Source organism: Berghia stephanieae, chromosome 10, assembly GCF_034508935.2.
Source record: "Berghia stephanieae isolate SIO BIC M18660-M18661 chromosome 10, UCSD_Bste_1.3, whole genome shotgun sequence".
NCBI classification, from domain to species: Eukaryota; Metazoa; Mollusca; class Gastropoda; order Nudibranchia; family Aeolidiidae; genus Berghia; species Berghia stephanieae.
This window is the reverse complement of record NC_088369.1, coordinates 23917366-23940367: the sequence shown is the minus strand read 5'-3', so window position 1 is coordinate 23940367 and position 23002 is coordinate 23917366. Positions and strand designations below refer to the sequence as shown.

At 34.0% G+C, this 23002-nt stretch overlaps 1 protein-coding gene across 1 annotated transcript; it reads left to right on the top strand.

The window, feature by feature from the left end:
* The first annotated feature begins 683 nt into the window (after positions 1-683).
* Positions 684-20499, top strand: LOC144980855 (intraflagellar transport protein 81 homolog). The gene is made up of 16 exons (XM_078928719.1): positions 684-786; positions 1282-1453; positions 2644-2744; positions 3493-3673; positions 4476-4631; positions 5758-5868; positions 7278-7362; positions 8196-8359; positions 9389-9484; positions 10294-10440; positions 10759-10908; positions 12141-12359; positions 13021-13179; positions 15434-15519; positions 17100-17262; positions 19224-20499. Exons 2-16 carry the CDS (start codon positions 1304-1306, stop codon positions 19320-19322), a joined length of 2067 nt encoding a protein of 688 aa, XP_078784845.1. The 5' UTR covers positions 684-786; positions 1282-1303; the 3' UTR covers positions 19323-20499.
* The last annotated feature ends 2503 nt before the right edge of the window (positions 20500-23002 follow it).

Below are 23002 nucleotides of genomic sequence, written 5' to 3'. Positions count from 1 at the left end.
TCTGTGGGGTCATCTGGGGACGACCCTCTTTATAAGAGCGCCGAAATGGCCAAAAAGTTTGACAAACCCCGGACAAGTCCATTAAAACAAACCAATTATTAAACAAATTCATACTCTCACCCTCCCCTTTCATATCTTCACCCCCTCCCCATTTGTAAAGCGTTTTGAGCACGTTTAGTAGATATTGCACTATACAACTCAAGGTCCTGTTTGCAGTATTTAATCTTAGAGTGGAATAAAGTCAAATGTATTATTCTTTGTTTGGGAAGTAGTCATTTTTGTTTTGCTTTATCATGCATCCGTTATTTATTAATGATAGTTGTTCGTTACAGCTATTCATTTCGTTTGTCCCTAATGAAAGTCTATGGTGTCCCTCTAGGTTTGACTTGGCGGAAAATATTTTGCAATAGCTAGCGGCCTATCCAGAGGGTACCAAGCAATTGCTTTTGTCCGCTTCACGCTATAGATAAACACTCCTATTCCTTGAGGTTAATAGCTCTGATGGACTACTTTTTTAAAAGTAGTTAATTTAATCAGTTGATTCCAAAATCCAAATTAAATTATTTCATTTTTAAAGAATGTATAATGTCTACGAATGGCGGAAAGCACGAGTCGTGTAATATATTGTTTCGTAGAATTCATACAAGGTACGAATTTAACACAACCGAAGAATTTAATATCGTACTTCCGGTTCGATTCAACTTCCATGGCAATTGTAAACTGAAAGATTTTGAAGTTCTACACTGATATTGCAATAGGTTTTCAATTCATACAGAGGACTCACCGGTAAGGATTTGAGTACAGCATTCCACTTATTTATTCGCGTTTAGTCTTCAATGCATGAAATCATAATTCTGTAGGTGTCACGGGTTCATTAGTCGACTGTACAGATTAAAATAAAAATTGTTTGTCTGTCTATCGCTTGCACAGATGACGAGTTGAGTTGATGATGGTCCCGAGGTCTCAATAAATCTAAACGAGAATCTGGTCTTGTTTGTCCAGTTATGCACCTTTTTTCGTTTTGTTTCGGTTTGGTTTGTTTTTGTTAGATGTTTGTGTGTTTTGTTTTTGTTTTCTTTTATCTCCTCCGAAGTTCAAGACTTGGGTTTTGTCACAGTCACGCATCAGAGTCAGAGTCAGAGCTGGCTGTCTACAAGTAAATAAATGTATCTATCAATACTATTAGGCAGGTAAGGTTCTTTCATTGTCTTTATATTGAATAAATCCAAGACTGATATTATATTGGCTCATGTTCTACATTTTTCTCTCTTTTAATTCCAGGTGTCTGTAAAATAAACCGAAAATGAGTCTTAGTGAACAAATGAAATTCATTGTTCAGGAACTGAACAAAGATCCCTTCAACAAGTCATACAATTTGATATCCTTTGACTCGCTGGAGCCATTGCAACTCTTACAAGTTCTCAATGATGTCTTGGCTATTATTGATCCAAAGGTATACCAATTTTACTGACGATGATTTGTTGAATTATCATCATCATCATCATCATCATCATCATCATCATCATCATCATCATCATCATCATCATCATCATATTAATAATGATGATAATAATGATAATAAATAATAATAATAATAATAATAATAATAATAATAGTAATAATAATAATAATAATAATAATAATAATAATAATAATAATAATAATAATAAAATAATAATAATAACAATAATAATAATAATAATAATGATAATAGTAATAGTCTATACTCTTTTAGCGGGTTACTATTCTGCTATCTCAACTTTGTATTTTTTAGGCTAAACCAGACTCTGAAAATAAAGTTTGAAATCAAATTATGCTTGATTATAATAATAATAATAATAATAATAATAATAATAATAATAATAATAATAATAATAATAATAATAATAATAATAACAACAATATATACTTTATTCATCCAAAGAAATGGAAATTCGTTTACAGACGTGGCATGCATAAAAATGTATAAACACAAAGTTGAGAATCTATGGCGACAATGTATACATATATTTATGCAAATGCACAAAAATGTAAAATATACAACCAAGAACCAATAGCATCACTTTATATATTAATTTGATGTTAAATAAATAATGTGAATCGATGTATCCAGTGTTTTATATGGTAAATAGATCATCACAAAAAGTTGAAATTCTGGTCATTTTTACTTTAAATTCAATATTTTAAAATTTTGAATGTCTATAATCCACATTGACATAATTTTAATTGAAGTGAGAGTTAGGTGCACATATTTGCAGGCCTGACGACTCAACATATTACGGGCTTGATTTTAAATTGTTGAAATGGACAATATGTTGTGTTGGTTTGAGAACATTTCCAATATAACAATGATACCGTAACAATTTGGGTTATCAGACCTGCAAATAAGTCCACATCGGGAGAGAGGGACATAAGTGTGTGTGTGTGTGTGTGTGTGTGTGTGTGTGTGTGTGTGTGAGAGAGAGAGAGAGAGAGAGAAAGGGAGGAGGTGCCACATTTTATTTCTGTCAAAAGATGTAATTCTGTCTGATTGAAGGCATTGTTCAATAATGTCAGGTTTTAGAATTGATTAAAATGCGTAGGCTCTAGAATGATTGATTTCAACATGTTTCCTTCCATGATTCTTTTCAAATTCCATCGCAGCAAAAAATTGACCTCAGAGAGGAAGCACCTGAGCAGACGGCAGTCAGGATATTTACTTTGCTGCGGGTTCTCAAGTACAAACCACCTGACCAGATTAACATGTGAGAATCCCTTTTTTCACTCGTTTCTCTGGGGGTTTTTTTATTTTTAAAAATTATTATTTAATTGTGTTTGGGATATTATTTTATCGGAATTTTATGTAACAGTCAAATAAAGCTTTTCAGCTTTTACCCAAAATGTTCTCCGGATCTACTTATTAACTTAATAGTTTGAAGCATTTTATATTTTGAAGTTATTCTTAAATTAACATTAACATTAAAAGTATATAACTCAACATGGGATTGTAAATAAGCAGTTTTTTTGGTTTTTTAAAAAGCAAAATTGGAAGAAGAAAAAAATTGGTGTAAAATATGCCGATAGCTCAGTAGGTAGAGCATTCGCTTCACACCCAAATGGGCAGAGACTGATCTCGGGTGAAGTCGAGATTTTTTATTTTTTTTGACCCCCTTATCCACCCAGCAGTGATTGAGTAGCTGGGTCTGTTAGATCTGGTGGAAAGTACTTTGCAGTAGACTAGCATTATATCTAAAGGGTATCAAGCAATTGCTATTGTCCATTTCATGCCATAGAAACCAGGATAAACTCCGGATCCATGGGTCTAATGGCTTTGAAGGACTACTTTTCTTTTTTTTTTTTTTTTTCCTCTTGTAAAAAAACATGATTGTCCCAATGTAATATCTTGACATCACTATAAGATAACATATAGTTTAATATAATGTCATCTTATTCTCGAATTATTCATGTTGCAATGTCAGTGATGAACTTTTAAAATTTTCTCCACCAAATTAGGAGTGAATTCCGTGCTGGGATCGTGCAAGGAGAAAAGCCAATTGTTTATCCTATCCTGGAATGGCTTCTGCAGAAAGTTCCAGACCTCCAAAAGAGGGCTTACTTGGCTAAATTCCTTGTCAAAATTGATGTTCCAGCAGAGATCATGCAAGAAGAAGAAGTCAGCAACATTTACACTCAGGTAAGTTATTCCATGGCACAAAGTGAGACAGTTATGGGGTTACTTACTTAACTCTCCCCTTACCGATCATTTTCAGTATTTTCCCAAAATGGCGGGCTTACCCAGCAGAAAAATTGATTTTTTAAACTCAAACAAGCTCTCTACAAAGCAACTGTATGTTCTTATTAATTAAACAAAATCTTTCTTCAAAGTTTGTGCTGATGTATAAGATAAATCTGAATAAGAACAAATGTATATTGTAACAAATGTGACGATTTTGCTGCAGGTGGTAAGGAGAGGGTTATAGTAAGCTTTCTAGATTCTAGATCGAGTGTTATCAGCTATAAAGACTAAACTGATGTGTTTGGTTGGTCTTGGAGGTTGGCTGTGTGCCCTGTACGCCGGTTTGGGGAGAATTGAGAGACCAGAAGTGTGAGAAGTGCGGCTATGGTATAACATTCGCTTTCAGATGCAAGGTCCTGAGTTTGGGCCTCACTTGGCGCATAGTTGAGTCCTTGGAAAAGGCTCTTTACTCACATTCTCGCACTGTACTTAGGTGTAAAATTAGTACCTTGTCCTTAACAGTATTGTCTCTGTTGAAAAAATAATAATAATATCGTCTAACAGGGCGACTGATTTTTTGGGATGGTTTTTTTCTTGTATTTTTCTTTCTTGCTTTGTCTGGCACCTTTCAGACACACTTATTCAGTTTTTTTTTAGTTTTTTTAAGAGGATGATGTTGTATAAATATTATTGGTAGCCCTAATTTGGATGTCGAGATTTATTACAGGCACAGTATTATTGTTTTTCCCTCCAATTTCAGTATGAAGAGCTCATGGACCAATTCAAAGAGTTGCACAAAAATTCCGAACAGCTGAAGAATTCTGGTTTCAACACTGTCGAGATCCGTAAAGACATCACAAATATGGAGGAGGAAAAGGAGCAGCTGATTAAACGCATTGAGCGTCTTCGAAGGAAGGTATGCAATCAAATCTATATTTTTAAAATGATATCACTCCAAATATTTTACAAAGCAAAAAGATTTTTATTGAAGGACTACTTTTTTAATAAAAATATTTCTGTATTTGACAAATATTTTTATTTCAGTTAAGAATGAATTAAAAAATAACCATGTTTAGCTTCGATAACAAAGCACCGTGATATGCGTCAAATTCAAGTGATGTTGAGAATTAGTGAAAATTGGATGTATGGTTTAACCAGCAAAGACCCAGGTGCTGTGTCTGGTTTAAGGGGATTTTAAGATATATACCCTAATAACCTTTGGTGGGGGTCACGATAGTTCAGTTGGTAGAGCACTCACTTCACACTGACAGAACTGGTGGAAAGTGCTCTGACTAGCCTCCTATCCAAAAGGTAACAAGAAGCAATTGCTATTGTCTATTTCATGCTTCAGAAACAGATAAATTCCATCTCCATGGAGAGTCTGGAGGACTACTTTTTAAAAAACTTTTTTGTTTTTAATTTAAGTATGAATGAGTACCTAACTTTTGGTATTGACGAGTATTGTAGTAAAAGTTGTTCAATAATTTGTGGGGTTTTTTTTGTAATTTTGTAGCTAAAGAATAGTTATGCTTGATTTTTTAAAACAAATATGCCTTGTTTTGCACCCATGCAGTACAAAACCAGATAAAGATAAAAACGGCAGACGCGTAACTTGCATTACACGCATCAGATCACAATGTCCTTTTCACTCGCCCACCTATTTTTAGTCAACAATGTATACACATTTTAGATTTTAAAAATTTTTTCAAAGGTTTTATTTTAAGGCACTTGCCAATGTAAATCGAACATTAACATAGAATTTCCATTTATAAAATCAAAACAGGTAAAATGGATGTGTAGTCATATGCAGGTCTGATAACTCAAATTGTTATGGCCTCATTGTTGTAATGGACATACATACTCTCAAGTCAAGCCCATAATTGTGTTCAGTTATCACACCTGATAATATGTATACGTAGGGTAAAATCAATAATAAACCAAGGCAATATATGAAATTAATTAATTAACTAATTTTATTTAAAGAAAAAAAAAAACAAGAATGAACAGTCAATTAGTGAATTATTTCATCAACTCTTTTCAAGGTGGAGCAACATCCCAACTCCCAGAAGATGATGACAGTTGCCAAGAACCTGCGCGTTGAGAGGGACAGAGAAAAGAGGCTTGCTGCACAGAAACAAGAACAAGCCACAGCCGTAAGTTGTTGAACCCTCTGGTTGGTACTCAGGAGGCTGATCTTTTGGGATGATTTTTTTTTTTCTTGTATTTTTCTTTCTTGCGTTCTCCGGCACTGTTTCTGGCACACTTATTAACAAAAGAGTGAAAATTGAAACGCTTCGGATGGGATTAATACAGCCAATGGATGTTTCGGGTACAAACCCTTCGTCAGCACAACAATAAACTGATTAACGTGGAAAACAAATAAACTAAAATGCAATTTAACTTGTATCGTCTGTAAATCTATATTGCATTATATTTTATTTGTTTTCCATGTTAATTTGTTTATTGTGCTGACGAAGGGTTTGTACCTGAAACGTCCATTGTCTGTATTGTTCCCATCCGAAGGCTCTCCATTTTCACTCTTTCATTAGTATTTTCACGATCCCAGGCTTCAGGCAGGCCCTACTGTTCTCTACATAGGCACACCTATTCATATTTTTTATCCCATACTAGTCCCTGTTTCCAATGTTTTCAATGTAGATAAACAAAATGGAACTTTTCTAAACTTTTAACTTTCACCTGTGCCTGCTCCTTGCTTTATCACTTTAATATACCATTGCCATTAGAGAACTGAACAAGTGTGTATGAAAGGTGCCAGACAAAGCAAGAAAGAAAAATACAAGAAAAAAAATATTCCAAAAAAATCAGTCTACCTCAACTGGGGATCGAACCTCAGACCTTCTGATTACCGGTAATTTGAAGGTCGATCCCCAGTCGAGGTAGACTACTGATTTTTTAGTATGTTTTTTTCTTGTATTTTTCTTTCTTGCTTTGTCTGACACCTTTCATACACACTTGTTCAGTTTTTTGATCTTTCAATGGTGCCTGCTCCTTAATTTAACAGTGACACTAGAAATAACAACCGAAGAACTGATTTCAACAACACAAGGAAACATCCAATTGCCTCAGTAGCTTAACACACATGATGCCATTCAAAAGCTAAGAATAAGAACACTTGCACTGGACAGAGATTTATGGAAACAAATTACTATCTGGATACTAAAAACACACTGACATACTAGTAGTAACACACACACACGTTCACAGCAAGCGTCCATAGAGACAGGGCAGCCATATTCATATCATTGACTACTCCCAAACTTTTGACTACTTTAAACAATCTGGTGAATCGCCTCTCTATGTTTATTACTCCCATTTCATCATCATCATCATCATCATCGCAGTCATCATCATCTCCATACCATCATCATTACCATCATCATCGTCATCATCATCATCATCATCAACATCAGTGATCATCATTATCATTTGTTATATCATCATCATTCATTTCTTTTATTGATGAGATATTTCTGAAGTAAAATAAAAATAATAAATAAATAATAATTTTTTACCTGTATAAACATTCTGTGTGCCTTCCCAGGTTCAACACTTGGATCAGAGAATCAAACGTCTAGAGGCTCAGCTTAGAGACAGCAGACAGTCCAGCACTGGCGCCACAGCTGATTGTAATTGTCATTTTTATATTTATTTTTGAATTATTTATCTTTTTCATTAATTAATTTATTTATTTATTTATCTTTTGCTTAATGTAAGTGTATTTTTAAAAATATTATTTTATGTTTATCTTTTGGTCACATCTAAATATATTAGATAAATAAAAGTCCCTTTTTTCCCCATGGGAAAATTTGTCTTAAGGTTCTATTCCAAGGGAAGACTGGAATAACCCAGGTGTCAGCCGCTAAGTAAGTTAGGACGAGGTGCTCAAGGCCACACAGCACGCTGGTGATTACCTGAGTTATTTTAGTCTTCCCTTGGAATAGACCCTAGAGACAAATTTCCCCTTTGGGATGAATAAAGGGAATTTTATTATATTTTTACATTATTTTATTATTATTATATTTTTTATTATGATTATTGTTAATATTATTGTTGTTGTTGTTATTATTATTATTATTATTATTATTATTATTATTATTATTATTATTATTATTGTATTATTATTCTTATTCTTATTATTATTATTATTATTATTATTATTATTATTATTATCATCATCATCATCATTATTTTTTTGCTTTCTTAACCATAAATGACTGCTAAAAGAAAGTTATTCTTTTGCTATAATTAATTGTTAGAATAATTTGTTCAGATAGATGAGATGTTATTGTTTATTGGCCAATGGTCTAAAATAAACACTTGAACTGAACTGAACATGACTTCATGATGTTTAACACCAAGTTTTTCTTGTTTTCGAATTTGTCATTGAATTTTTTTACTAAAAACGAAAGAAAGTTTCTTCATGATCTAAAAGAAAATAATTTTTGTTTTTAAATTGCAGCTCTCATCGCCAAATTGGAGCAGGAAAATAGAGCCAATGGCTACATCGTCAAGGAACAACTGCCCAAAGACATCCAGCAACGACGCAAAATGATACAAAACCTACAAAAGGTTGTCTCTGTTCCAGCCATGGGACACTCCGATCTGGAAGAGTTGCGCAAACAGGTAAATGTTTTAATTTTTTAAGTAAATTTTTTTAAAGTCTTTTAAATTTAAAAAAAAATCATTTTTACGAGAAAATTTTTTTTCTTTTTCTTTTGTTTTTGTTTTTTTTTCTCATTCTTATCCTTTTTTTTTCCTTTTTCTTTTTCTTTCCAATTTTTTTTCTTTTTTTCTCTTCTTTTTTTTTTCTTCATCGTTCATATTCTTTCCTTTTTTTTCTTTCTTCCTATTTTTTTTTTTTCATTCTAATTTTTTTTTTCTTTTTTTTTTTTTCTTCCTTGTTCATAATCTTTCCTTTTTTTTGAAAAATTGTAATATCACCTAATAAGCATCATGTCTTGTTCTACATGTTGCTGTTGGTCAGGGAGCCCTTGTAAAGCGCTTCGAGTGCATTGAGAGGATATTTCACTATATAATAGCTCAAGTATTTTTTTTCATATTGTTGTTTTTTGTTTGGCAGATGCGGACTTAGAGATAAATAAAAAAATGTCAAAATCTATCAAAGAGGCAGCAAAACATAGAAAGAATGCATTAAAAAGCAATGGAAAGAAAGCATTCGCAATCATCAACAATTTTTTTAAAATTAATACCATTAATGAATTCAGTCTTTTACCATTCAAGAGAAGGTTTTGTCAGATTAAATTATAAAACTAACAAGTACGAATCAATTATCGTTCTATCAGCCATTAAAATGTTGAATATTTCAAGGACTGACTGATAAATTGATTGACTGATGATTTATCTATTGTTTGATGGATTGACTAATTGATAATGATGATACAGTATTTAATGTCAGATTACCACAAATGCAATAAATTGAAAACAAATTGCATCTGTCTATGATTTTATGTGCACGTGCATTAGAGAAAGAGAGGAAGAGAGATAGATAGAGATAGATAGATAGATAGAAGTGAAATAAATTTGTTGAATATTATAATTATATTACGTTATAACAAGTGTCACTAAATGACAAATTGCTATATTTATGGACAATAAAAATCTATTTTTTTTTTTTCTTCTCTACCCCATTAGATCACTGACCTCAATGCAGAAGTGAATCAACTGATAGAGAAGAGGATGAGGAGTGGGGAGCCAGCAGATGACAAACTCTCTCTCTTCAGACAACAGGTTGGTTGGTTATCTATTAGTTTCATATATGTGGTCGTCGATCGTATTGAGATTATCGAGATAATAAAGTTTTGTTTTTTTTAAATTCCCTTTATTCATCTCATAATGGAAATTTGTCTCTAGGGTGTATTCCAAGGGAAGACTGTAATAACCCGGGCATCAGCCGCAGTGCAGCACTGCTAATTGAGCTAGGGTGAGGTGACTTGCTCAAGATCACTTAATGCATCGGTGGGTGATCAAACTCTGTACCTTTCATGGTACAAAGCAGAGACTGTACTGTTGACCCATGCTGCCCCATAATTACATAGATATTACAGTAAAATTGTGATAAAGCCAATACCGCCAGACCAGACGGTCTGGTTGACTTGATCCATTATCTATGGAACACGCTTATGTAGATGTATAGAACAGAACATTTGGGACCAACAAGATTGGTTGACTTGATCCATTATCTATGGAACACGCTTATGTAGATGTATAGAACAGAACATTTGGGACCAACAAGATTGGTTGACTTGATCCATTATCTATGGAACACGCTTATGTAGATGTATAGAACAGAACATTTGGGACCAACAAGATTTGTTGATTTTAAGCAGAAGTTGACTTTAAAAGTGATAACTTCATGCGGATTCCACTGTCATTTTTTTTTTTTTTTGGTCGGTTCGCTCCAAAATACTCGGGTTTATTACCCCCCGCCCTTCCCCGTTTATTTTTGTTTTGTTTTCTGACTTGTTCTTCTACTTTTAAAAATTTAATCTCTTTTGTTTTTCCTTCTTTTTTTTTTTTCTTATTAATCTTTTTATTAGGCTGGAATAATTTCCCACAAGAAAGAGGCAGCAGCAGAAAATCTTAGGACCACTCGAGACGAGTTCAATCACCTCACACAGGAACTGGAGCAGAAAAGAGAGGTCGTCTCCACATCAGAGGGGGCTGAAGTTCTAAAGGGGGAAGAGGTGAGAGAGGGGATGGGAAATGGCCTGGGTAAAAGAGGTTGTTGATAATTTTAATCATTTATCATTGCTGTCATTATTATTATTATTATTATTATTATTATTATTATTATTATTATTATTATTATTATTATTATTATTATTATTATTATTATTTATCATCATCATCATTATTATGATTATTATGATTATTATTATTATTATTATTATTATTATTGTTATTATTATTATCGTCATTGTTTTCTATTAGATAATTTAAAAAGAAATAGTTTAAATAATTTCAATAGATTTTAATTCCTTTCATTTGTACTTTTTTTCCAGTTCAAACGATATGTCAATAGACTCAGAGGCAAGAGTACTCTGTACAAGAAGAAGAGAGCGGAGCTGGCCGAGCTGAGAGCTGAGAATGGAGTTCTCACACGTACAGAGGAAATTCTCCATCAGAGAAATGACCACGTCAACCGGCAGTTGGTAAGTTTTATTGTTTAAACATTTTACTTTTCTAGTTTTGCTGATGCTGGGGTCGGTGTTGCTCAGTGGTATGGTTTTTTATTCATACCTGAAAAGTACTGAGTTTGGCTACCGGCATTGCTGTGTAACCTTTAGCAGGTCACCTCACCCAAGCTCACTTTGTGGTGCTGCTTGGGTAATTCCAGACAAAACTTTCCCTTGGGAATAAAGGGAATTTTATTTCATTTTTATTTTTTTTGTTTTTGATTTTTTCTTCATTTTCTTCATCTTCTTCTTCTTCTTCTTCTTCTTCTTCTTCTTCTTCTTCTTCTTCGTCTTCTTCTTCTTCTTCTTCTTCTTCTTCTTCTTCTCTTCTTCTTCTTCTTCTTCTTCTTCTTCTTCTTCTTTTCTTCTTCTTCTTCTTCGTCTTCTTCTTCTGCTTCTTCTTCTTCTCCTTTTTCTTCTTCTTCCCCGCCATCTCCTCCTCCTCATCTCATCCTCCTCCTCTTCCTCTTCTGCCTCCCCCTTCCCCTTCCCCTCCTCCTCCTTCTTCTTCTTCTTCTTCTTCTTCTTCTTCTTCTTCTTCTTCTTCTTCTTCTTCTTCTTCTCCTTCTTCTCCTTTTTTTTCCTCTTCCTCTTTTTCGCTTTTTTTCTTTCTTACTATTTAACATTCTGTCAAGCTCTAAATATCTTTTTTAAATGACACTCATTCATTATATTATTACATTTTGAATTAGAACTTTAAAATTTATATGCTATTTGATAAAAATCAAAGAAAGATCATCATTTTTACATGAATAAAGATCATTGCATTTTTGAAAATGTTAATGGATTTATTGATCATATACAGAACGAGATTTACGTCACTCAGATCATTGTTATTGTTTTTAGCCAGACATTTTTATGAGTAGTTCTCATTAAATTAATCAGACTATAAACGTTTAAGGTTATAAACATTATCAAATTAATATATAAAGTGTTGCTATTGGTTCTTGGTTGTATATTTAATTTTTACATTTTTGTGCAATTGCATTTATATATGTATACATTGTCGCCATAGATTCTCAACTTTGTGTTTATACATTTTCATGCATGCCACGTAGTAGTAAATGAATTTCCATTTTTTTGGATGAATAAAGTATATATTATTATTATTATTGCTTTGTGTGTTGGTATGTTATATCCAGCTGGTGATATTGTGAGTTTTTTAACTTAATGCATAGCATGAATGATCTAAAACTTTAAACTTTCAGGGTGTCGTTGAGCGCAAGAAAGGTGTGGCAGGTTACAGGGAAACGCAAGAGGAGCTGGAGAAAGTGTCGAGCATGAAGAGTGAGCTTGATGAGATGAAAGGACGAACGCTGGACGACATGTCGGAGATGGTCAGGAGACTGCATTCTGAAATCGCCGACAGACGGAACACCCTGGCACCCGTGCTGAGAGAGATCAGACCCCTCAGGGAAAGGGTGCAGGTAAGGGCATTTGAAATTAGATTTTGCCCGTGAAGTAACTTACTTTTTTTTTTTAATTTTTAAATTCTGATCCTGTTAGAATGCAGTGAAAGCAAAACAATGAGTTTTGATTTATTTTTTTTTAATAAAAAAAAATCATGGTGGTTTGTTTGCTTTTTAAGGATTTTTTTGTTTGTTTGTTTTGTTTTTTTTGTTCTTTTGGTTTGTTTTCTTTGGCGGGGGAGGGAGGGGGTGCTGTGTGTGTGTGTTTTGGTTTTCTTTGTTTGTTTTTTTGTCTTGCTAGCTTCTGAGGGGAGCTTCTTCTTCTTCTTCTTCTTCTTCTTCTTCTTCTTCTTCTTCTTCTTCTTCTTCTTCTTCTTCTTCTTCTTCTTCTTCTTCTTTTATTATTATTATTATTATTATTATTATTATTAGTAGTAGTAGTAGTAGTAGTAGTAGTAGTAGTAGTAGTAGTAGTAGTAGTAGTAGTAGTAGTATTTGTAGTAGTAGCAGTATTATTATTATTATTATTATTATTATTATTATTATTATTATTATTATTATCATTATGAGAGCTGATATCAGGGCAGCACATGTTAGCTTCCTGTGTTAAAAATTTATTTGACAGTTCTAACATTTCTCATCACTCAAAGCTTCATTTTTCTGAAAATGTCTTTTTCAGGAACTTTCACCTGAATATGAAAACAAGAAACAAGTTTACGAGAGGCAACAGGCTGGCTTTGAGTCAAACATGAGCAAGTTGGATCAAGAGGTCAAAGGTTACAAAGAAGAATGCAAGGCAGAAGAATCTCGTTACCATTACCTCAACTGTATGATCAAGGTACAGCAATAGATTAACATGGAGAGATTAAAATTTGAGCTTTTGTATAGCGCAATTATCCATGAAGTGTGCTTGAAGCGCTTTAGAAGGGGTCCCTAGCCAACGGCAACACTTAACATGTAGGATGAGTGATGGTGCCTGTTAGGTGATTTTACAAATTTTTTTCAAGCATAGACAATGCTGTTAACAGCCAGGTTCTCGTTTTACACCTGAATAGGGTGAGAGAATGGGAGTAAAGAGCCTTTCCAAGGACTCAACTATGCACCGCTTAGAGTGGGACTCGAAGCCTGGACCTTACAATCCAAAAGCGAGTGTCATATCACTAGACTACATAGCTGCAATATTGTTTGCATTTTCATTTGATGTGATATGTCTGATTTCTATTCTTATGTTCAAATATTATTAAAAGAATTATTTAAAAGCAGTCTGTCCAGAAATGAGGCATTGCATAGCGGGTTTAAGCAAGGTGAACGCATGAAATGTGCTCAATAAATGGTCATGTTTGTTGTACACTTCTGAAGGGAAACCATATCCAAAGGATAGCAAGCAATTGTTATTGTCCATTTCACGCTATAGAAACCGGGCATAAACTCCGGCTCCATGGGCCTAATGGCTCTGAAGGACTACTTTTTTATTATTATTATTATTATTATTATTATTATTATTATTATTATTATTATTATTATTAGTATTATTATTATTAGTATTATTATTATTAGTATTATTATTATTATTATTATTATTATTATTATTATTATTATTATTATTATTATTATTATTATTATTATAAATAGATAAACTCCACTCTTCTACATTAAGTTTCACTACAATTTTTTTTCTGTCTTTCCAGTCTGCTTAGAGTTCACTCTTTAAAATTAAAAGTAAATCGAGCAGGGGGTCCCAATTGCTCAGTTGGTAAAGTACTTGCTTCACTCACAAAGGGACTGAAATCAATCCCGGGTGAAGGGGAATTTTTTTTTCTGACCCCCAAGTTCATCGGAAAGTGAATGGGGAACTGGGCCTTTTAGATCTGGTGGAAAGTACTCTGCAATAGACTAGCATCCTATCCAAATGTAGCAAGCATTTGCTAATTTCCATTTCACTCTGTATAAACTGGGATAGCAAGTAATTGCTCATTTTTGTTTCACTCTATATAAACTTGGATAAACTCCGGCTTCATGGGCCTAACACCTGTGAAGGACTAAAGGTTTTAGAAAAGCAAGCTCCATATATATCTGTACAGACCTTTGGTTACACCATGTTCTGGATCAATGACACAGAATGTGGTAGGGTGGCCAGTTCTTTTCCTTTCACCCACCTGATCCAAAGAGACCCACTTCCCCTTTCACCAGTGTTGCCAGGTGCCTTTGCAAAAGTCCTGCCAACTTTATGCCAGAAATCCGCCAACTTTATTCTAATTCACCTACGACATTGGCCCAAAATCCGCCATTTGGTTTAAAACACTTATAATCAACAATAGTGTATTGACTCAGAATAAAAATTATGTTACTAAACGCTACTCACCTATTTACAACTGTTTCATTTTTAAAGGCAAGAAGATTCGGAGTTTCGATTTTGTTTGGGCGGGAGTTAGACTGTCGGATATTGTTTTCAGCTTCGGTTAATCTGAATTAGGTTGTGTAATATAGATCTAGGCCAACAGTACACTCACAATAGGTGCTCCTAAAAATCACTTTAGGGAGAAAAAAGAAGAAAGCCGCCATTCGTCAGGCCTTCCCCCCCCCCCCCCCCTGTATGCGATGATAAAAATCTGCCAACCTGGCAACACTACCTTTCACTACCAGGTAAATGCATCAGTGGGGTCTGGGTCCAGTCTCCTCTGCCATGTTAGGAAGTGAGTGTGCTGATCCTAGTGGTAACTACACAGACAATCCTTTCTCTACATGTTTATCATTTATTGTAATTTTTGTTGCTGTCGTCATCGCCCGGGGGATGAGCGATGTTTAGCTGATTGTCTGTGGCTTTTAAAGAAAGATTTTCTTTTGTTTTTTTAATGTATTTTTGGTAGGTTAGTTGTTTTTGTTTTGTTGTTTGATTAATTCATCTTTTTTTTTTTTTAATTTTTCTTTTTTGTCTGGTGTCCATAAAACACATCTTCTTCTTCTTCTTCTTCTTCCAATTAATTGACGGACACAGCATAATCATCTATTACTGTTGATATTAACAATATAACATGTAACACACCATATCAATGTAAATATAACATTTGATGTGTCACCACCTCCCCATATAGGTGTTACAAGTACAACAAACACGTGTCGATTCTGAGATGAAGGCCTACGTGTCGTCTGACCCTCAGGAAAAGAAGAAAACATTCAGGTAATCAACCTTCAAGCTTATCCGTAATTAATTGAGATTTAATTATTCATAAATCTCAATTTAATTGAGCTTTTATATAGCGCAATATCCACTAAATATGCTCAAAGTGCTTTTCATGGGGTCCCTAACCAACAGCAACACTTAACATTAAGATGTAGGACAAGACATGACTCCTGTCAGGCGATATTACAATATTTCGGACAGAGACAACGCTGGTAATGGCCAGACACTCATTTTGCATCTGAGTACGATGAGAGAATATGAGCAGGGCTCAAACCCAGGACCTTCCAATCCACTATATCACATAGCCTCACTTTCTATAACTGTGTGGTTATGTGGTCTTGTGGTATGACACTCGCTTTGGATTGGAAGGTATTGGGTTTGAGTCCCTCTCTGAGCAGCACATAGTTGAGTCCTTGAAATAGGCTCTTTACTCACATTCTCTCACCATACTCAAGTGTAAAATGAGTACCCGGCTGGTAACAGCATTATCTCTGTGGGAAGAAAAATAATTTAATATCGCCTCACTAGTGTCATGTCTCCTCATCCTTGTCCTGAGTGTTGATGTTGGCTAGAAACCCCTTGTAAAGCACTTTGAGCATGTTTAATGGATATTGCACTTTCTAAATGCGCACATTTTGTTGGGGGTTTTTGTTGGTTTTTTGGGTTTTTTTGTTGTTTGTTTGTTTGTTTTTTTTTATTTCATCCTTTAATCAGCAAAATGTTAGTTTCCATAGAGAACCAATTATCATATCAATATCAAGAGAGTTTATTTTAGGCCTTTGGCCAATAGTCATAACATCTCTCTGAACAAATTATTCTAACAATTATAATAATAAAGGGATAACATGCTTTTAGTAATCGTTTATAGCTATAAATAAATTAATAAATAAATAAATAAATAAAATAACTAATAAAACTAAAATTTAAAAAAAAAAAGATAGGCTTGTCTGTCTCAAGAGGTTCTGATAGCTCAATTGTAAGAGCACTTATCTCAAAACGAGGGGATCAGTTTGTAGATTAGGGTTGAGGCGAGGTTTCCCATTTTTACTTTTGTCTGATTCCACTGTCGGATTGAACTTACAAAAACGAGGTAGCTAGATCTGTCGGATCTGGCAGGAAATACTGATAGACTTTACACTTGTCCAAAGGATTGCAGGCAGTAAATTAGCACTGTATGTTTCACGCTACAGAGAGCTGTTTAGAGTGGTTTTATTTATAGCTATGGATGTTTCTGATATCTCAGTTGGTAGAGCACTCCCTTAATAAACAAAGGGACTGGATCGATCCCAGGTGCAGTCAAGATTATTTTTTTCGGACCCCGCTGTCCACCCAGCAGTGATTGGGTAGCTAGATCTGTTAGATTTGGTGGAAAGTACTTTGTGACTAGAATCCTATCCAAATGGTAGCAAATAACTGCTATTGTTCGTGTCACATTATAGAAATTAAGATAATCTCCAGCTCCATGGGCCAAATGGCTTTGAAGGACTAGTTTTATTCATAGATGTGAGAGCCTTAATTTTTTTTTTTAATTTTGTCTGTGTCATGTATTTTTATTTCTTTGATTTTAATCATTTCAGAGAGATTTACAGTAAAAAGATTCAAGAGCAAGAGAACCTGAGCCGAGGGCTGAGGGAACGACAGAAGATGGTGAGAGAGAATCATGAACCCAACATGAAACAGATGAAGATGTGGAGGGACCTGGAACGCATTGTTGATTGTAAACGCCATTGTTTACAACAGGTAAGCTAAAATGAATAAAACAGCCTCAAAAAATAACAAAATACCAAACACGCCAAACACGGAACATGTGTATTTATTTATTTTTTTAAAAAATTTTTACGTACCAAATTTTATGCGTTGTTTAATATTCTGCTCCAAGATCTATCTTTTTGCCTCACCAGCAAAGGGAAAACTTTCAAACAAGTTAAAAAGTTTAAATATCTGGGTGCAGCCATCACAAACTACACTAGAGATTTTGTTGAAATAATACAAATAATTACAATCGCTAAAAACGCCTTCCACAATCTAAAACCAGTAATCTCTGCTACAACTATTAAATTAAACATGAAACTTAAGGTGATCCAAACTTACGTTCCCTCATCTCTCCTGTGAAACCTGGACTCTAGATAAGGAATGTCAAAATGTGATTGTACAGAAGACTGCTAAACATATGGTCAGATAGAATAACAAACGAATAAGTTTTGCATAGAATAGAGAAACCCATGCAAAATGTGAAAACCATCAGAAAAAGGCAAACAGGCTTTCTTGGTCAATGTGTGGCGACGAGGGCACATTGGAAGCCTCACACTGAGTGGCTAAATAGAAGGAAAAATAGCTTGTGGTCGGAGAGGTTGACGTCCCTGACTAGTTTGAGGTTCAACCAGCAACATCCCTAAAAACTCTGAGTACATGAGGGAGGCAGAGGACAGATCGTGGTGGAGGCAAATGATGATAGACAACGTGCATACAAGCACAAGCCATGGATAAGTATGTAATATTCCGCTCAATTTGGCACTACTTAGTAATTCAGAGAACGGCTTCCCTTTTGTTTACATTCCAAGATCTTGATACAGAACGGATGTGACAAATATTTATCTGTCGTTGATCTGGGTTTTTTTTTAGTAACGTATTTATGTTTTCATTGGGTTTTTTTTTGTTGATGTCTGAAGAAAGGTTTTAGCCCAAAACGTTCTGTGATTGGTATTTTGTTCTTTCTTGTTATATTCATTTCTATTCATTACTTTGAAGAGGTAAGCTTTAATTTTTATGTGTATGATGACCACTCATCAACAAAGAATGATTTTCTAAAAAAAAAATTTCTAACAAAGTAAATACAAAAATTGGGCAGGGATGCTAAATGAATGTCATCTATCTGAAATTTAGTAATGTATTTATGTCTTTATTGTTTTTTTTGTTGTTGGCTGAAGAACAGTTTAAAGCCTGAAATGTTCCGTGTTCGGTATTTTGTTCTTTTGTTTTTGAAGCTGTTATTTTCATATTTGTTCATTACTTTTTACAATCCACGGCTTCTAGCTGTTAGTATTGCCTAAAAAAATCAGCTAGCTTGACTGGGGATCCAAACTCAGATCTCCTGATTACTGGTCAGACATGCTACCGAGTTGGGGGAAGCGTGGCTCAGCAGCACAGGCTTTGCTTCGTACCCGAAAGGTACTGAGTTTGATCATCCACCACTGCGCTGTGTGGTCTTGAGCAAGTCACCTCACCCAAATAGACCCTAGAGATAAATTTCCCCTGTGGGATGAATAAAGGGAATTTATTTTATTTATTTTATTTATTATTACCATGCTTATCCTAATGAAGAATAAATATAGGCATTAAATCGTCACAACTAAACTAGGTACCCAAGGAAAGAAATAAAGAGCAGAGCTGCCTACTTGAAATTTAAAAAATTCGTAGTTTCCAAGGGAAAAAATGAAAAAGTCACTATAAATAGATTCACAAATCAATAATTTGCCATCACTATGATACATAAATGTACCAAAGTCCTGAATATAGGATCTAAGGAACTAAATTTTTCTTTTCAACAAGATTCACTGAGTCAAAGAGGCGAATGCAACTCTGTAGCTGGAGCCAAAAAGTTCGTAATTCTACATATTTTTCGTAGAACTAGGCAGGTCGGAAATAGTCAATTTTTGTTAATTTCGAAGGCTCAGGCTCACTCTTTCTCTTATTTCATCCAGATTTTCAACATTGGGTCGACCACAGGCGCCAACACCATGGGAGGAGGCTATGGAGAGTCGGCACCAACTTTACTAGAAGACGATAGACTCGTGCTCTAATGAAATGTCAAGACATTTGAAGAAACTCATTATTTTAATTCCAATTTTTTGTTGTTTTAAAATGTTATTTGTTTTTTTGTTGTTTTTTTTTTTTTTTTTTGGGGGGGGGGGGTGAAAGGGGGGGCGGGGGGCAATTTATATTTTATTTTTATATATATGTAAGTGAATGGTTAATTTCTTTCAAGGAGGGTGGGGAGAGGACCCGATAGCTCTATTGGTAGATGCAAAGGGACTGAGTTAGATCCCGAGACCTTTTCCAGATCCCCTGTCCACCCAGTATTGAATGGATAGGTCTGTTAGATCTGACAGAAAGTACTTTGTGACAGACTGGCGTCCTATCCAAAGGACAGCAAGCAATTTCTATTGTCTGTTTGACGTTATAGAAACGGATAAACTTGAGCTTCATGGGCTATTGAAGTCTCTGAGGGACTTTTTAAAAATTTCTCTCAGACAGTTGTCATTTAGAATTTTTATTTTTTTTTAAAGTGAGCATTTATATAGCGCAATATCCACTAAAAGTGCACCAAAAAAAGCGCTTTACAAAGGGTCCCTGACCAACAGCAACACCTAACATGTAGAACGAGACATGATGCCTGTTAGGCGATATTACAATTTTTAAAAATTTATGATTTATCTTTGAATTTTCCATAAATTTGGATTTTCAACATTCCGTCCACTCATCTCTTATTTATATTTTTAAATGCTATAAATGTATATTATATTATATCATATAACAATTAGCAAGTCCAAGTTATGGATGAGTCACATGCCTAGAAAATGGGAGGGGGGGGGGGAAGGTTTATGCGAATCCTTTTCTGATGTTCTCTAGGAATTATAAACGTTTCATGTTTGCTATTTTGTTGTTTTTTTTATTTAAGCTGTTATATTCATTTTGTCTATTAAATAAAACATGGAAATTGGACTTTTTGTGTGCGTTTAGTATTTTTGACAATAAAATCAATTTTTATATTGAATATCACTCCGACACAGAACATCAGTTTGAGGTAGTGGGTCAGATTTTGTTGTTATGTGACCAAGATAATGTATTATATTATTTCTTCATTGGTGAAAAAGTCTGTGATTCGTAATATTATTTTTATACTTGGATACTTGTGTAGGTATACTTGTATAGTTGTTGAGAGTAAAAATAAATATTTGGAAATTGGTGATTTTGAAATATTGTTTGTCTTTTTATCTTTTGATTGTTTGTTTTTGTTTTTAGGGAATTTACGCCGCTTGCAACAAATTTAGGTCATATCAGCACCAGTAAAAACGAAGAAAATGGGATAGTCATTAAAAAATTTTTGATTTACAATTCAAAGTAAGCTGGTTCAAATCGGGAACAGAGATAGATTCTAAGATTCCAAGAGCTTACCGTCACCTATAAGTCTTAGTCTTATCCAGACATAAACGCAGGATCATACTTAGAGAAATGCACTCAAATATTTTTTTTAATATATTGAAAACAAAGACAATAACAGTATACAGCAGAGAGATGATTTAAAAAGGAAAAAGTATCATCTCTCAAAACAAATACGATATACGTTTGACTGCTTCCCCCTCAAGGATTCCAACCAGGGCAGACAGAAGGCAGCCTGGAAAATGAAATGTAGACGGATAGAAGATATGGCATGTGACAATGAACTCCTGCCCACCTGACCTCACCTAATGATCTTTCAAGTGTGTATATTAAATATGTGTTTTATTTGAGTGTGAGCCTATTACTATTAGTATTAGCTGTGTTCGTGTCTGGATTGGCTTATGCACTTCCAAAGAGTCCCGGGTGTGAGGTTGACAGTAAAGAAACAGGTGTAGATTCCAAGAGCACTCTATCAAAGTACTTAGTTTGAGATCACCTAAAAGTCTCAACCACACACAGGCACAGCTCCCCACTAAGATGAATATACTCAAATGTTTACAAATCATAAATAATATGTAAACAAAACATAATACAGTGCGGCATAACAGAGAGATGATTTACAAGGAAAAAAATATCATCTCCAAAAACTAACTATACATTTGAATGTTTTCCTCTCAGCCAGGGTATCTGGCCAGGGTCAGGATAAAACCAAGTAATCTCATTCCAAGACAAAGACAGAAAGCAAGTTGGAAAACATATATAGGGGGATAGAAGACACAGTAAGTAACTCCCTGCCGACTATGGGAGGTAGGAACCCCACCTAGGATGTGTAAATGTTTTTGCTGGTTTTAATATTGGCTGAAGAAGGGTTCTGAGCCTGAAACATTTCATGTTTTGTATTTTCTTTTTACTTTTTCGAAGCTGTCATATTCATTTTTGTTCAGATCTTTTATAAAGAGCGATATCCAATAAATAAAAATGAATATAACAGCTTCAAAAAAGAACAAAATACCCAACACGTTTCGGGCTCAAAACCCTTCTTCAGCCATTTACAAAAAACAATAAAGACAAATAAATTACTAAATTCCAGATTGAAGACAGTGTTCTAATCACTTTACAATGAGTCTTGAGCCAATAGCACCACTTAATAAGTAAGATGAAACACGATGCCTGTAAGGAGATATTTTTTTTTTTTCAAGAGAAAAATTAATTAAATGCTCTTACTGGCCAGGTACTCATTTTATTTTCACCCGAGTATGGTGAGAAAATGTTTTTTAAAAAAGAGCTTTTTTTCAACAACTTTGCACCATTCATGACAGGACTCAAACCTGAGATCTACGGGTGACAAGTTTAGTGTTGAAACACAAGGTCACAAAATTTCCATTGAAATGTGTATATCATGAAAATTTTATCCAATAATCTTTCCATACACTCAATTTTCACACACAAACTCATGCACATCTAACATTACCATAATCATTTCTATACTTTTAAAATTAAAACGTTCAATTTCACAATGAAAATCATACACATTTACTCAATAATCTTTCTATACACAAAATTTTCACATAGAAGGTCGAGTACATCAGATATTAACCATGATAATTTCTATACTTTAAAAACGTTCAATTTCACAATGAAAATCATACACATTTATTCAATAATCTTTCTATACATACACTAAATTTTCACATAGAAGGTCGAGTACATCAGATATTAACCATGATAATTTCTATACTTTAAAAACGTTCAATTTCACAATGAAAATCATACGCATAATTTACTAATTATATTTCTGTATTAACTGCTAACATGCCTAGAACATGATAAGCGTGCCAATGTCTGATCCTCATGGGAGATAACGACTTATTATATTATATAGATAAAATTTGGATGCCCAGCTCTAGCATGTTGTATTGCAGGGCGTGCTGTAATCCAGCGAGTACTGTATTATAAATCAGTAACCAAAATTTTAAAGAGTAATTTTCACAGTTGGCCACCATCTAATCAAACCTGGATGATATTTCCAAACTCATACCAAAAAAAAATCAAAAACATTCTTGGTCACATCAAAAAGCAAACCAGGCTTTTTAAAGTACAGCGTTAATTTTTTTCCTTTTCATCCAATATATGTGACCCCTCTCTCAAAACGGTGTTAATTCAAGATTAAGTGGACACTTAAATATGAATATAGAATTATATGATGAGAAATTCAAGCCTTCAGTTTTTTGCAATGTGAAAAATTGCATTTATCCTCTATACAATAATAATAATAATAATAATAATAATAATAATAATAATAATAATAATAATAATAATA

Excerpts from the sequence above, each read along its gene's own strand:
- LOC144980855 (XM_078928719.1), top strand. The coding sequence starts at position 1,304 with ATGAGTCTTAGTGAACAAATGAAATTCATTGTTCAGGAACTGAACAAA. Across the intron at positions 10,441-10,758 it reads AAGTTCTAAAGGGGGAAGAG|TTCAAACGATATGTCAATAG; the intron begins GTGAGAGAGGGG and ends CTTTTTTTCCAG. Across the intron at positions 12,360-13,020 it reads CCCTCAGGGAAAGGGTGCAG|GAACTTTCACCTGAATATGA; the intron begins GTAAGGGCATTT and ends TGTCTTTTTCAG.